The sequence below is a fragment of the Octopus bimaculoides genome, chromosome 1, assembly GCF_046866305.1.
Source record: "Octopus bimaculoides isolate indiv1 chromosome 1, ASM4686630v1, whole genome shotgun sequence".
Lineage (NCBI taxonomy): Eukaryota > Metazoa > Mollusca > Cephalopoda > Octopoda > Octopodidae > Octopus > Octopus bimaculoides.
The window spans coordinates 160,564,595-160,581,575 of NC_142928.1; the positions used below are offsets into that span (position 1 = coordinate 160,564,595).

Here is a 16,981-nt window from a genome sequence, read left to right on the forward strand (position 1 = left end):
TTTAGTAGTTACTTACATCTTCATTCCTCTGGAAAGCATTCAGCCGTACCATGTCCGTTAACTTCAAAATACCACTTTTATGAAGCCTTTCAGCCTGCAAGAGAAATGTTGATTAGCGACAGGTTAATAGCAAAAACTTGTTCAAACTGTACAGACTGCCAGGAGAAGCACACTAATGCAGCTAACACCAAAGAGAGGAAAGAGTTACATTACTTTGAGAATTCCTAGCAAAGCTAAATATTATTCTGAGATTTTAGGATAAACCATTAAACAAGATAGCTGTGCGAGCCATGTACAGGGATGCTGTCAGTAAGGTGAGAATTGGCAACAAGTACAGTGAAGAATTCCAGGTGCTGGTGGCACATAAAAGCACCCACTACACTCTTGGAGTGGTTGGCATTAGGAAGGGCATCCGGCACTAGAAACTCTGCCAGATCAGATTGGAGCCTGGTGCAGCCATCTGGTTCGCCAGTCCTCAGTCAAATCGTCCAACCCAAGCTAGCATGGAAAGCAGATGTTAAACGATGATGATGATGATGTCTTCATTTTAAATTAGCTTTCTATGCTGGTACAGGTTGTATGGGTCATCATAGTCCAAATCATTTCTAATTCAGCATTACTGCCCTCCCAGGTAAGTTAGAGGACCTTTTCTCACCTGTCCATTTCATTTTTGGTTTGGTTTCTACAACTGGATACTCTGCATAACATCAACCATTTTAGAGTGTGTATAGAGTACATTTTACCATGGCACCAGCACACAGGAAGTTATCATGTCCTTGATATCACTACAAAGTCCCCTCAATCCAATGACTTCATTACTCATTTGCCAACTGCTTTCCAAAATGTACTCACTGCATTTTATTGCGGCATCAGAACTAGTGAGATTGTTTTGTATCCCATAAGACTAAAGAGTTATTGTTTTCATAACCAAGACAATAAATAGAAGAGAGGGCAATGACAAAAGAACTAAGATGAGTGAAAGAATAAGAGTGTGACGGTAGAAACAGAATAATGGTTAGAAATAGAGGTGGACAATGTTAATAGAAAGTGATACATGTGAATAACAAATGGTTTCAGGAAGAGGAGTGATGACAGAACAGAATATTCAATGCAACTCTTTATACAGAGGCTTCATGATAGGTAAGAGAGATAGAGTGTGTGATAAGGATGGTATTGAGTAGGAATAGGTCCAATACCATCCCTCATTACAAGAGTGACATGGTACAGTGAATAGGAAAGAGACCGACTATCAGAGTGATAAGAGGATCAAGCAGCATGGAACAGGAGATCCACTGCCATCCTTAGTTGTTCACATGAGTAAAGAGAGAGAAGAGGGTGTCAAAGAGACAGCTGATGCAGCAGGAATAAACTTAACAGAGAAACACAGGGTAAGAGAATTAAAAGTTAGATTATATGCCTCAGCTTTCATCATTACCTTCTATTTTTAACATTTGTTTTGCCATGCTTGCAGAAACAGGTGATTGATGGAAGAACTTGGTAGCTGGCATGTAATCATTGCAGTGTAGGTGTGTTGTATGCAGCTGCAGTGTGACTATCTATATATATTATATAGTCTTGATGTTCTACAGTTGTTCTGAGAGACAAAACTAGCTATATGAGCAAGGTGTTCTAACAAGAGATACATATGAACAGGATGTTTACAAATATTTACTGACAGGTAGAAAGTGAGCATAAAATCATAATTTCTATGATAACCAATGATCTATGTTGCAGATAACAGAGCAGAGTTAACCCTATATTAAAGCAGAAAAAACATTATGCTAGTATCATGGTACATCTGAGAACAAATCATATGATAAAAGCAATGGAGACATAGTATTCAATATGAAAACAAAGCCTCTACCTAAAAAATACCACTTACCAGGAGGTCAGCAGCACTATTGGATGGTGCACAGGCCAGAATACGACTGCCAGGAAGTTTGGTTAAGATTTGAAGGATAGTTTCAACAAGAGTTATTGTCTTCCCAGTACCTACAAAAAACAAAATTTGGTATATTGAAACAAATAAATATTCTCTCTCCCAGAGAGAGAGAGAGAGAGAGAGAGAGGGATTGTTCTCTTTGTAAAGCCAGACACATTGTTCACAAATGACAAAATCAAAACAATAACATCAAATATAGGAAAAACAGTCTAAAATAAAAGCAACTAAATAAAGAAATAAGAAATGTATGTTAAGCCAATCTCTGATTCTATTACAAAAGACGCAACCCAATAGAACAAAACAAAATTCTTATGTATCTAAATTTGCATCTTTGCAAGCAAAAAGTAGCCATAACTTAAAAACAGTCAAGCATCTCAAGTCTAAATGATGTGGGCTTTGCTTTTGTTAATGGTTCCTAATCTATAAGAAATGCCTTAATGAAATAATATAAATCATAATGTTTTCAATGTTGTGAGTAATAATATTCAGTTAACTGATGGAGCTGATCCAGGGGATACTTGCATAGAAAAAAAGAAAAAAAGAACTATGCTGACTCTTTATAGAAAGCACTTATTCTCAGCCAGCTAAAGTACTGTTCCTAGATTTAGTTTCATACAACATACCCACACTAGTAGAAGCTCATTGGTTAACTGGAAATGAGTCAAGACATCTGAAAATTGCTTCTCTCCTCTGACTTCACGAAAAACAAAAAGAAAACTATATACAAAATCATTAACATACAAAAGATGTGCAAAATTAACACAATATTACTTCACTACACTAGAAGTACTATTATCATTGTCAGATACCAACTAAATACAGCAACAAACTTGGTCTTCATGTACACGTTCACTTCTCAATGGTTTCCCCAACACTACAGATGATCTTCAAGGAATAGAGAAATGTGTTTATGTGTTTTATTTTCAAATCTGCTATGCAACATACCAAATAAATCAACAGTCTATTTGGGAGAACAGAAGTGAGCTGTGATCCCAAATCTCGTAATCTACCAAATACTAGCATGCAGCCTACAATTGTAGTACATCAACCTAGAGGCTGAATTCAATAAAATAGAGTACATGAGCACGTAGAGACAGAAACAAGGTTTAATGAAATTTAAAATTTTACCTGGTGGTCCAAACAAAATATAAGGCATCGGGCGACACTGGCCAAGAAGAATCCGTTTGACCGCAGACATTTGTCTGTCGTTGAGTTGCCTGTTAAAAAACTGCAGAGTGAGTTGAGAAGAAATATCCACTCGAGAAGCTGATTTGGTTGGGGTCAAATAACTTGACTCAGTAGCTTGGTCTGATGATGGATTGTACAGTGGTGGTTGATTTTCAACAGTTGTAGGAAATAGCACTGAAAGAGGACACGATGAGTTTCAGGTTCAAGATCTACCATTGATTAATGTACAATCACTTTCATGCAAGTCACATTACTTGTCTCCTTTTATCTGGCAAAGCAATAAGTATTACTACTAGTTGGAAGGTAGGAAGTCAATTTTGAAAATAAAAACACTTGCTGCAACATAACTTAAGCATTAATGAAAGAAAAAAGCAATAATAATGAATATAAAACATTCATGTCTGATATCTGCAAACCTCTTGGAGACCACATGTGATAAAGCATGTCCTCAATCTCATGTGGAGCACATCCACAATATCTTGTGAACCATTTCTTGCAACTCACATGATAATGACAAAGTACACCCACATCCACATGTGGGTCACATATGACAAGGAACACCAGCTCTTGTGGAGCACACATAAGGCATATCTACAACCTCAAGGGCCACATGTGACATGACATCCACAGCTCCCACACACACATACTATCTCTTCATTACGCATTGTATCTAGATGTCACAGCATACTTGAGACTATCCTATTTTAATCTTAAGCTGTTTAAAGACCCCTCTTACTGGATGAAATACAACTCTATTGCAAGTTTAATCTGCTAAATAATTTGAACTCAATGCTGTACTATTATAGAATGCTCTTGCTGATTACAGCAGTAACTAGTTTTTACATAGTACCTTAGATGCATAAGGTAAATGGCTGTAACAAGTGCAACACCAATAATGGTACATGAGCCATTTATAAACTCAATCACTTGTAACTCAGTTGGAAATAATTCTTAGAAGTAAAAATTGTACAAATAATTTCTTTAATAATTTTGTGATGAAGAAATAAAGAAATAAACAAAAATATTAACATATTTACCATTCCTTCCAAGATTAGGGGCATACTCAACAGCTTGGTGAAATCGTCTTAAAGGAGTCCTGTAAAACAAGAACAAAAACAATCATTGTCGTTTAACGTCTGCTTTCCATGCTAGCATGGGTTGGATGATTTGACTGAGGACTGGTGAACCAGATGGCTACACCAGGCTCCAATCTGATTTGGCAGAGTTTCTATAGCTGAATGCCCTTCCTAACGCCAACCACTCCAAGAGTGTAGCGGGTGCTTTTACGTGCCACCGGCACGAGGGCTAATCAGGCAGTACTGGCGACGGCCACGCTCGAAATGGTGTATTTTACGTGCCACCTGCACAGGAGTCAGTTCATCAGCACTGATAACGATCCAGTCCATCAGCACTGGCAACAATCAGTCCATCGGCACTGGCAACGATCCAGTCCATCGGCACTGGCAACGATCTGGTCCATCGGCACTGGCAACGATCTGGTCCATCGGCACTGGCAACGATCTGGTCCATCGGCACTGGCAACGATCTGAGGCACACTCTTTCAATATAGAAAAAATTTTAACTGAATTCTTAAATATTTGCTGATGTAATTCATCCTCCTCGTCATTGCTTTAACATTTGTTTTTAATAATTGGCATGGGTTGGATGACTCAGTTATATAGCTTATCACCACTCAAGGTCCTTTGCTGCATTATCAGTGAAGCTCAGCATTCCACAAACTTCATTATTTCTTTCTGCTTTCTTTGACCTTCCTCTTGCATAAGTTCTCTCCATTAGCAGCAATTGGTACTCATTGTCTATTCATATTACATAATTAATAGTGGTATTTCTTCCAAAAATCAGTAGTTGCTTAACCACATTTTAATGTTATCTTTAGCTAACCTTCATACAAGTTAACATGACACACATTAAGAAAAACTCTTTAGAATGAGAATAAAAATAGAAACTGTCCAAATGAATGTATACAGTTCTTGAGAAAAATCAATGCTTGACAGAAGGCTTGAACTGTTTCAGCTGCAAAACCTTTCGTCATTATTCATACCACTAGAATCCATTTGGACCAACAAGAATAAATTTTGGGGGAAAAAAATTAAGATTCAAATCAGTTTAAAGTGAAGAGGAAAAAGATCATCTCTTTCAGTATATGGATTCCAAAATTTCTTTTTCAGTGGTTATAGTAACAAAAATTCCCCTAAAGTGCACTGATTTGACTCATTGAACTAGTGTTAATCACAACTCTAGTCAACCTCTGACTGAAATCATGTTAGCAATATGTATTTTTCTAAATATTTTAAAATTAAAAATTAAGAATTTTTTTTTATAAAACTGAGCTGAGAATGTGAATGATCTAAACATTGCCACAGGATGGATTTAGCCCAATGGGATATATGTTTGATACCCCTGGTCTCAAGAAACCAAAAACAAAGTGACATTCTGCTTGCTTAGAAAAAAAAAATTGAGCATTAAAATTAAAAGATAGCTGGACAATATCAGGAGTGAAATGAAAAAGAAGTGAACTACTGAACTATTGTAAAGTTTTCATTAGTTGATTTCAGAGCTCAAAATAAGGAAGCACTTAAGGAGGACATGGAAAAACCCTAAGAAAATAGTTTACCTGTTGAATGTGAACCGGACATCATAATCTTCCCCAAGATATTTACTGTGGAACTCGGCATTAAATTTTAGGTATACTTCATCACTGTGCACCTAGAAATGGAACAGTCAGAAGAAATACATTAGTTCTGTCAATCAACATATTACTGTTAGACACTTTGAAGGAGGAATGTTAGATATATAAATATTAGTTTGTCTACAAGTAAAACATTATCAAAGAAGAAAGAATCATTTGTTTTCTAACTTTTCCTTCCATCAAAATTTAGTACAATATTCAGATTTACATGATTAACTGCGTTTTTTTAGTTGAAATGTTGTTGCTGTACCATTGAAGGATTCTTGTTTTTATTCAGTGTATATAGGTTAAGACAAATTGGCAGAAACCATACCAAAAGTTTGTGGCTCAGTAAAATAACAAAAGTTTCCTCATTTAAAGAGCTATCAATGTTTATATGTATGAAATATACCTTCTCATAACGTTTCCAATGCAAAGAAACAAGATATCAGTAAGGAAAAAAAAACCTACTTTCTTTTAAAAGATCTAATTTTTATCTGTAAAAGGCACAGGCATGATTATGTGGCTAAGAAGTTAGCTTCCTAAGCACAAGGTTACAGGTTCAGTCCCACTGCATGGTAACTTGGGCAAGTGTCTTCTATAGCCCCAAACTGATCACAGACATGTAAGCATATCAGTAGATAGAAACTGGAGGAAACTTGTTGTATATATGCATGTGTGTGTGTGTGTGTTTACATCTCCACTAAACATCACACTATAATTGTAAACTAGTGACACTGCTGTCCTCATCCATACACATCACATGACCATACAAGAGCAGTTGACCCTCTTGCACACATTTTATGCTTCTTATGTCCAACTTTTCTCTTAGGACACTTACACTCTGTTGTGCATGCGCACTGACATTGCACATCCAGCGGCTCATACTAGCTTCGTTTCTTTCAAGCTTACGCATGTCCTCAGCAGTCACAGCCCATTTTTCACACAGGCATCATACAGTCTACTTTTTTTTTAACTCTGAGCAAGAAGCCCATTGTTACTAGCAGAGGTAGGAGCTCTCTGAACTTTGCCCAGGCTATTCTTATTCTAGCAGCTACACTCAGAGCATTCACTCCTACTACTGACTTGGTAACAGAAGCTATCAACTACTTTTAGTTTTTCCCCCTGACATGTGATGGAATCTGTTTTCTGTACATTTTTTGTGTTTATTGCACCTGTGCATCTTCCACACAAAAATTATCTTCCTTTGATATTGCTGTACCTCTTATGTGTCCATAGCTTACACCGGGTACATCTTATGGAGTTTCTACCTACACCTTTTCTACAGATCGAGTAGGGCCATCTACCTGAAGGGATTTGTGATTTGTTTGCCTTCCTATTTACTAAGGTCCTTCGATTCTAGACTTTGCTTCCACACCTGAAACTTCTCTAGTTCTGGTAGTGATTTAGCTATTTGGGGAAGGTCATCAGCATAGAGGAGCTCCCAGGGGCATCCTGTCTTGAATTCCTCTGTTATTGCCTATGATGGAGCTGAGGACTAATCCCTGGTGAACCCATACTGTGTGCGAGTGTGTCAAAAAGGACATTAAGAAGCACCCACCTCATGAACAATTCCTTCAAACACTGGACCTCCTTCTGCACCAGGGGTTGACAGATAGACTCTGTCGCCAACAAGCACTGATGGTCTACCTTCTGCTAAACCTGGAACCTTCAAAGATAGGTACTCTCCAACAATATTCAGACATACCTGTAAAAGATAGTGATAAATGCTTAATGTATATAAATATATATGCATGTACGTCTAAATAGGTAAATAGTATAACATTCATATTACTGTAATGCACCTTATGCCAGCATAGAAAATGGGCATTAAATAACAATAATAATCCTTTCTACTAAAGTTACAAGGCCTAAAATTTTAGGGAAGGGTACTAGTCAATTACATCAACCCCAGTGTTTCACTGGTACTTTATTTATCAACTCTGAAAGGATGAAAGGCAAAGCCGACCTCGGCAGAATTTGAACTGAGAATGTAGCGAAATACTGCTAAGCATTTTGCTTAGTGCACTAACGATTCTACCAGCTCGCTACCTTAGTAGTAGTAGTAATAATGTTATTATTGCTGCAGACATGTTTTACATATTCATTATTTCTTTTACCAGTACTATTTAATGATGATGAAGGGAGCTTGGTTATTCAGTTGAAAAAGGCTTCTGGCAGTAAAAGACCTATTGCAACAACAGCTTTACTTAGAAAAGTACCTTATTGTGGGACTTGAATAAGTACCTTACTGGGCTTAATATAGACAGGTGTGCATTGGACCTCATGGAGGCGATGACAAGTGACTGAGACCTTTGGAGATATGCTGTGCTTGAGGAAACCCAGCAAGCCAAGTGAGACCATAACCATGGCCTATGCCAGTGCAGCATAACCGGCCCATTTAAGAGTACCCTTCAATCATTGGGCAATAAACTGTGCTTGTGAAAACCTGTTGAAGCAAGTGAAATCATTGTCATGGCCAATGACAGTACTGCTTGATTGGCACCCATGCCAGCGGCACATAAAAAGCACCATTTGAGCGTGATTGTTGCCAGTACCGCCTGACTGGCTCCCATGCCGGTTGCACGTAAAAAGCACCATTCAAGCATAGTTGATGCCAGTACTGCCTGACTTGCGCTCATGCCGGTGGTATGTAAAAAGCACCCACTACACTCTCGGAGTGGTTGGTGTTAAGTAGGGCATCCAGCTGTAGAAACTTTGCCAGATCAGATTGGAGCCTGGTGCAGCCTTCTGGCTTGCCAGCCCTCTGTCAAACCATCCAATCCATGCCAACATGGAAAGCAGACGTCAAACGACGATGATGATGATGTAGATTCTCATGTGCATGCATACATGGGTTAAGTGCACATGGAATATTATTGTGTATGTATGAATGCATATTGCTGACTGCGTGCATTTGGAAATACTTTTAGCATTAATTACAAAATCTAACAAAGATCAATGAATATATGACAAGGAGAGAGGACAGACAAGATACTGCACACAATGTGTTCATGCAACTAACAGTACTCAGTAGTATGTATTTCACTCATGCTATTTTTAATACCCATTCTCGTTTTCACAGATAAAGTTCGCAATATCTTCCAACTTACATTCTTAAAGTAAAATCAAGGTAATTACAATCTGAAATTAAACCATAGAGTAAACTTGATGCTGAAAACTATTTAGTTTGAGCACTCTACATTTCTACCATTAATTTTACACTACGATAAAAGTGTCATCTCAAACTAGCAAAGAAGTCTCTGTTTTGCTGCTTGTCCTGCTTAAAATATGAACTTCATCTCTCTCATATCACATCCTACCAATTTAAAAAAAAAAAGGATTTATAAGAAATTATAGTTCTTGACACTTTAGAAGGGGAAGGAGAGAGCATTTAAAGAGCCGCAGTAGCATTTGGTTGGTAATAATTTTGGCTGAGTAAACAAGAGCAACTTAAAATGAAATGCCTTGCTCAAAGACAACATACAGCACAGTCCAACAACAATAATACACCTACAAGGGAGTCTCTAGCTTGTAACTAAACCTGCTATAAATAGCAACCATATTTCCACATACCACATCCATCTTTTGAAAAAGGAAAGCACATATTGGATAATAAAGACCTATATACACAATATCTGGAAAAAAAAAGATGGTATGATTGTGGCTGGAATACCTTCAAACATTCATCTGCTCAATAAGAACTGACAACTGTGCAAGGGAGCCTCTACACAGTTACTTGGCCTACTAGATTGAACAACCAAATCTCCCTCGAGTCATGTCCTACTACTTTACAAAAAGGATACACTAGATGATGTAGTTCAAAAGTATTTTATGCCTGCAAGAAATAAAGATGGGTTATTCATGACAAGAATGATGAAATAAGTCTTACCTGTTCTAAGTCAAATGCTCTGATATCAATATCTAACTGGATCTCCTCTAGATAAAGCAGTAGGGAAAACTTGGACTCATAATTCTCATAGCAGAGTGTCTGAAAGTAAACAGTAGAGATTCATCATTATCAATAATCATCACCCTTTAAAAAGCTGTTTTCTATGCTGGCATGGGTTGGATGGCTTGACCAAAGCTGGCAAGTAGGAGAACTGCACGAGGTTCTAGTCTGGTTTGGCTTGGTTTCTATGGATGGATGCCCTTCCTAATGCCAACCACTTAACACTCACTACTTCACTGTTAACTTTCTATGGATGGATGGATGGATACAGACTCATTGAATTCAGATAATTTTAATCTGAAATATTCTCTTAGTCTCTAACACAAAACTTTAATAAGCAGTTCTACATAAACCAAATACTCCAATGCGCAGTACTCACTCCAAGTCATACATTTCAATATGCAGTACACATCCAATCATAATTTAATCTGCAGTACCTTCAAATTTTTACTTATGACACTTAATATATTTCTTAGGAGTTTTATTTTTATAGTTCTTCATGTTGAATGTTGTCAATCTGATAATCTAGAAGTCTTGCCAAAAGGCAAAACAGACTACAACTGCAATAAAAAGCAAAATTCACTAACTTCAAAAATATTCAAATTTTGTTAAGTGGAATTAATGTGAACTCAGACCAGACTGAATGCTAGTTAAAGTTAGAGACTGCAACAGATCACCAATATCAATTGGCCAATGGCTAGTATGTTTGACATGCCTTAAGACGCTTCAGTAAAATTATAATCTATGTTTGAACAAAAATAATTCAGTGAAACAAACTAAATACTTACTTCTTCTAGGAAGGGAAAAACTTCTCTTAGCTCATCAGAATTAATAACAGCATTTCGTATTTCTTGTGGAACACGATATTGGCCAAGTTTTTTTGGCAATTGCAGCTTTGGAAACCTTGAAGTAAAGAAGGACTTTAAAGTTTTTAAGAAAAAAATTTACCGAGTTTACATAATCAACATCAGTTTCATGGATTCTTTTTGTATATAACTAATATAGTCAGCACTGATTTTTAAAATAAAATGGTATGAAACATAACCCAATAAAATTCATCTCTAGAGCAACTGAACTTGAGAAAGGCTATCCATCTCCAAGCTGAACTCACAAGAGGAATTAAGCACTGCAATGCCATTAATAAAAGACTTTACATTGAAGATTTGCTCTTCTGTATGGTACTTATTACAGCATGATGGACTGGTCAATTTGAGAACCATCGTCTCAAAGTAATGTCTGTGACAGAATCCTCATCATCATCATTTAACGTCTGTTGTCCATGCTGGCATGGGATGGATAGCTTGACTGGGCTGATACACTGGAAGGTTGCACCAGGATCCAGTCTGATTTGGCATGGTTTTCTATGGTTGGCTGCCTTTCCTAATGCCAACCACTCAGAGTGTAATGAGTGCTTTTATGTACCACCAGCACAGGTACCATTTGTGTGACACCGGTATCTGTCAGGACTGTGATTTTGCTTGACTTGATGGGTCTTCTCAAGCATGACATAATGCCAAAGATCTTGGCCACTGCCTCCATGAGGCCCAATGCTCGAAAGGAACTCGACCACTTTGCCTCCATGAGGCCCAATGTTCAAAAGGAACTCAACCACCTTGCCTCTGTGGATCATTAAATTCTTGGTTGATGATTCAATATACTGACCAACTCACCAATCTTACGTCCACTCTCACATATAAACATTGATTGGTGTCAAATCAGGAGTTACAAAAACAAACAAATTCATTTAGTAAATTGCTGTAATCATTTGTTTTAATCTAATTGGGACTGGTTAAATTTAACGATGCTGTATGAAAGTCCTATTTTGTTAATTTCCTGGTAATCATAAGTCAACATTCAACTGTTTATATGATACAAAAACTAAAATATTTTTATGTATCTGTGTTCATTTAGGCATGAAGCAAATGGTTCTTCCTAGCCATAATTATCCCCACAATTGCCACCAAGGCAATCAGAATAAGGTGTTTTGTTCAAAGAAAAAAAAATTTGTCACTAGTTTTGATCACTTGAGACCATCACTTTAACCCCTAAATAAGATCATACCATTATTAATTAGTAACTATTCTCTGAATTTACCAAAACACCATCCCTCAGACTGGTCAGATCCTGTCAGATTTTTCAAATTTGCATCAAAAATGGATGTTAAAAAGAGGATTATGATAAACATCTTATCTCAAAGCAAAAAGCAAGAAAGCCAAGTTTAATACCTTGTTATTTTTTCCCCAGGAACAACCCAGCCTTCATCCATCGACTCTCTGTACCGAGTGAAAGGAGTTTTACTTTGCTGTGATCCCTGTATAGGTTGTGACTGTTGGGGCATGTAATTTTGGTATGGATCAATTACAGTCACTGTAAGATGTCGCCCAATTCTAAACTTGTCGAACTTGAAAACTAGTAAGACCTTATGGCTTCCAATATATCTGAAAGAGAAAATACAATAAAATACTATAATAAATGTCAAATAAAAAAATCCCATTGAAATCAAGAAGTATACATCTTGATTTCAATGGAAATCAAGATGTATACATGGAAAGTATACATGGAAAGTTAAATTAATCCTCCTAAACAATTTAAAAAACAAGAGAAATGCAATTTATCATCATTATCATCAGAGGTTTGAGGTTTGCTTCCTATTATTGACATAGATACAATACTGCACACCTGCCCAGTTTATCAATATGTTTCTCAAATGATTTTATTAAATTACTTGAGTTTAATTTTATTTTGACTACTTTTATCCGCCTAATCATCAACTTATTGAATTTTTCTCTCTCTCTCTTTATTTTTACCAAGCATAGATGGTCCATTATTATTGCTTAGCCAAATCCTCATCCTAAGATAACTGGCATATGGCCTCTATCTCAACTCTACTCATAGCAAGGTAAGAAAGGATTTGAAATTAAATTTCCATTTGACTTTCAGCAAAATTACATTTTGAAATAAGGACTGGTACAATTAAACAAATAAATTAGAGGGGGTTTATTTGCCTCACTAATATTTCATATCACAGATAGCTAATATCTGTTTGACCAGAGATAACTAGACTACACACCAACAAAAATAAACAGCAGAAATATCTTACTTGGTGGTGCAGGATATATTCACATAAGCTGCCATTTTAGGCTGAAGAACCAGCTGGCCTTTCACTTCTCTGGAACTTGAAGCTGATTTAGAGCTGGCCATCATTTCTTTCACCACCTTCAAACGGTCCACATGGTACTGAATTTCCTCAGTAGGTAGCTGAATTTCAAGCAGAGTCTGTGGATGGTTTCCATTGTTCCGAATCCACAAAGTTATAACCTTGCTCTCCTCTTTAGACATCTTGCCAAAATCAGAAATTCCACTAATGATAATCCCTTCTTTGTCTTTTAGTAGATCACCCAGGTAGTTGCTGTGTGGGGCAGTCTCAATTTGGCTGCAGACAGAAATGATTAATAAACAATGAAAAACAGTTCAATATAATAACATTTAATAAACCAGAATCATCCAACAGGTCTTTTAAGCTAGGATATTTTAAAACCATTCAAACAACAGGCTAATTCCATCCAGTTAGCTTTCGTAAGATAACAGAGAAACTGTTTATACACAAGTTAAAATATTAGATATCTATTTGACTCACCCCCCCCCCCCCCCCATCATCATCATCATTATTACTATTAATGGATTCACAGAGTTAATAAAAAATATTTATAGTAATTATAATTCAAAAAGTGTTGCATTTGAGAGGTTTCCCTTCTAGGAAGTGGTACACTGTGGTATCAGCTTTCCAAAGAACAGGATAGATTCTTGTGGAATAGAGACAGAATGTGTATATATTTGTGTATGAAGAGTTTACAGACGAAGTGCACTGTCTGAGGGTTATAAAAGGATATTATCAGAGACAGTAGTCATGTTGGTTTGGAGTAACAAAAAGGTTTTTCCCAGTTCATATGTATGTATACATGGTAGTGGGACTGGTAGAATGAAGAAGGTAAAGTTTCAGTGTTTTGTCAAGGGCATACAACAAATGTGAAAGCTTTCACTGCTGAGTATTGATGGCAGAGTATTATGGTTGAGAAGTGTTGAGTAGATAGCTTCCTCAAAGATGGAACTCACAAACACCTTTTACTTCTCAGATGGCAACTGTGGCAACAGTATAAGTCAATATGTTGGTGAAGGTGACTAAGTTTTTCAAGGTGTTGTAGGCAGTGTTGTATACTCGACTTGAACTACTGTAGTACAGGTATAAGTGAACTTTTAAGGCACTTGTAGTTATTGGATTTGGTTGTTTGTGGAATGTAAAGAAACATGCTTAAATGGATGATTTTGGTTTCTTGTTGGCTGGATACCTTGGTGAGTCAGAGCTAAAGCAAATTTGCTACCAGGGACAGTTAGTGTAAAACTAAAAGGTCTCAATCCAGCTAACAGATATGAAGTACCATACAGTGCAGAAGTAATCATGTCAGAAGTTGGTTTGTGTAGTGCTGACAACAGAATATTCTAAAGCTATTTACAAACAAAATGGTGGTACAAAATTGGGCAGCTTTTATACCTGCACTAACTTACCCATTTACATATAGCAGTAAGCATGCATAAAAAATTAAATTAGATAGCTTTTTCAGAGAGGAAAACTGCAACTTACTTGTGTGGAGACCGTGGCAGACGAGACACTGAAATGGCTCTCCAATTACATTTTCCTTGTTTACTTTCAATGGCTGTACAGCAGACTTGATCTTTACACTGTGGCTTATATCCATCAGCACAAGCTTTGACATAAAAGAAGATATCTTTCTTGATGTAACCATGATCCCGAAGGACAACACTCACTTCACTAGTGAATTGCTGTTGTCGAAGTGGCTGCACATCAAATGCAACCACCTCACCATTGTTTTCACGCAGATCAACAGTTACCCAATCGCCCACTTCAGGTATGTAACCCTTGATACAGTTTTCTATTTTAAAGGGTATATCCTCATTAATTAATCCTTCACCAAGATGGCACTGTGTAATTGTGCCCACGCCAGGTGCTAACTCTTTCAAGAGTCCGTTAGAAACAGATTCAGATTCATTACTATCATCAGAATGATCTAGAAAAGAAAAAAATTATATTTAGGAAAGTAAGATATAATTATTAGTTTTATGGAGTCAGTATTCTCAAATTTTTCTTGATATAGTTCTTCAGCAGGTACCTTTCATCACAGACGCACAACGTTTCTTCATTCAACATCTCTCAAATGGTTGAGCTAATATTTCAACTAATACTTTCTCAACTGCACTCAATCCCTACAACAGCTTACACTTTACATAATTCTCAAATAATTTTATAAACATAAAAAAATAAACAAACTATATCTTACCAATACAGACAACAATTATTTCAACTTTATCCTATGTTAAGCCACTATAATGTCAACCACTCCATCAGTATTATGCATGTATCCTAGGTAGCACAAATTAACTAATTCAAAAATTAGTAAACCACTTGTGCAGTCCATTGTTTTTGCATTAAGATTGTTCATATTGATGACTATTTTAGTGCATCTGCCCCAGCTAAAATTTTTGTTCTTATAAATCTGTCATTACTCAAAATTATTCAATTTCTAAATGATTTGCTTTAAACTAAAGCTGAGAGATTACATTATTGTATTTAGTGCCAAACAATGAGTACACACAAGCAACACAGTATTTTAGTTTCTGCTTATATGTTGCTATAAGGCATCTGGAGGTTCTTCTTGCAAATAATACCTTACTGTTGATCATATTTGTAACTTCAAGTATTTATTAAAGTACACTATCAACAAACAAAAGTTTTGTAGTTCTTAAAATTTTCACAATGAGAACCATGTTTTCAACATGCAAAAGTTCACATGAACATCTAGTCCTGGACTTCAGTGCAATTGTCACAACAAACAAATTGAAGATAATAATAGACAGAGCCTTGGTTGAAACCCTCCTAAATTTTCAAGGAATCCACTGTCAGTTCTGATACTTTTAGCTCTCTCTCTCTCTCTCACTCTATCTATCTATCTTTTAGTCTGACCCACTCTAAGAAGTCATCCATCCATACATTGTTTGGTCATTGAGAAATAAACCCTGTTAAAGTTCTATAGTTAATTGATTTAGCAAAACAAATTTCATCACTAATTACAATCAAGTTTGTAACCATATGAAATATGTGGTCATGCAAGTGATGGAATGCTAACCCTGAAACCTAAAAGATAATCTTAACAGGAGATAATTGTTACTTTAACCCTCACCTAGATTACTAGTAATTAAAGGCGAACAACAATCAATAATCAAGACCCAAATAGTGAAAAGTAAATGTATCTACATATAAAGATATTTTCCAGCCACAATAAAGTATCTGCACAAATGGAGCTGGCCAATGAACATACTTCCAAATTTTTTCTTCTTTGCCACTGATGGGGAAGATGAAGTCACTGAGTACTTACAGCAGGATGACATACTGATGCAAACATAGTTGGTTGAAGTAATTGTATATTGATGTCCAGCTGTAGTTCTTTATCTCGCTAAACAAAATTGCTTCAGACAGTCAACATTAACAAGTCTCTTGTTTATCAGGCACGCCAAAGGTAAAATACTTAAAAATCCTGTATAATCTTGAAAGCTCCTTTATACAGAGTCTGAAGAGGCTACAAAACTTACATCTCAATGACCAATTGGAGAGATATTAAGGAATGAGTATTGTAATCTGCTGTGATCAAGTGACAAACAGTAATATACTGGACTTCTGTTCATATAGTTGATGAATATAGTTGAATAGATCTGGTTCTGAAATAGGAAGAACTAGCTGTGACCATCCATTTTGGTAACATACAGAAATCTGGCTGGTGTACATCCAAGTTCATCCTTCATCGAAGAACATATTCTTGTTTAGTACAAGAAGATACTTTGATCTGCCAGCAACTTTAATGCTAACTTGAGCTAATAATAAAAGCATTCCACCTCATTGTTAATTTGTTGGATGGTAAAAGGTGTTACAGGTGCTACTGTAACTCAACAGCTGTATCAATTCAATAAATAAATTGGAATCAAATTGTTATGCTCTAACTGTTGTAATGGTAAATGGTATGCTGTATCTAGAAATGTAAATATACAAAAGTCTTAGCAATTACTTCAGCTGTGATATCAAGTAGTGGAATAGCCTCAAGCCACCTGACATAGATGACAACATAGGTAAGCATAGAACTAT

General features: G+C 36.4%; 1 protein-coding gene across 2 annotated transcripts in view; it reads right to left on the minus strand.

Moving 5' to 3' along the window:
• The window catches only part of LOC106881006 (RNA helicase Mov10l1), a 37,805-nt gene that overhangs the window by 12,060 nt on the left and 8,764 nt on the right, over positions 1-16,981 (minus strand). For both annotated transcript variants that reach the window (XM_089361586.1, XM_014931192.3), the window contains exons 3-13: positions 14,411-14,855; positions 12,872-13,204; positions 11,997-12,209; positions 10,560-10,674; positions 9,712-9,810; positions 7,381-7,527; positions 5,766-5,857; positions 4,168-4,226; positions 3,071-3,304; positions 1,883-1,992; positions 17-94 (exon numbers count right to left, since the gene is read on the minus strand). In XM_089361586.1, coding sequence (XP_089217712.1) covers positions 17-94; positions 1,883-1,992; positions 3,071-3,304; positions 4,168-4,226; positions 5,766-5,857; positions 7,381-7,527; positions 9,712-9,810; positions 10,560-10,674; positions 11,997-12,209; positions 12,872-13,204; positions 14,411-14,855 — 1,925 coding nt within the window. The remainder of the gene's footprint in view (positions 1-16; positions 95-1,882; positions 1,993-3,070; positions 3,305-4,167; positions 4,227-5,765; positions 5,858-7,380; positions 7,528-9,711; positions 9,811-10,559; positions 10,675-11,996; positions 12,210-12,871; positions 13,205-14,410; positions 14,856-16,981) is intronic.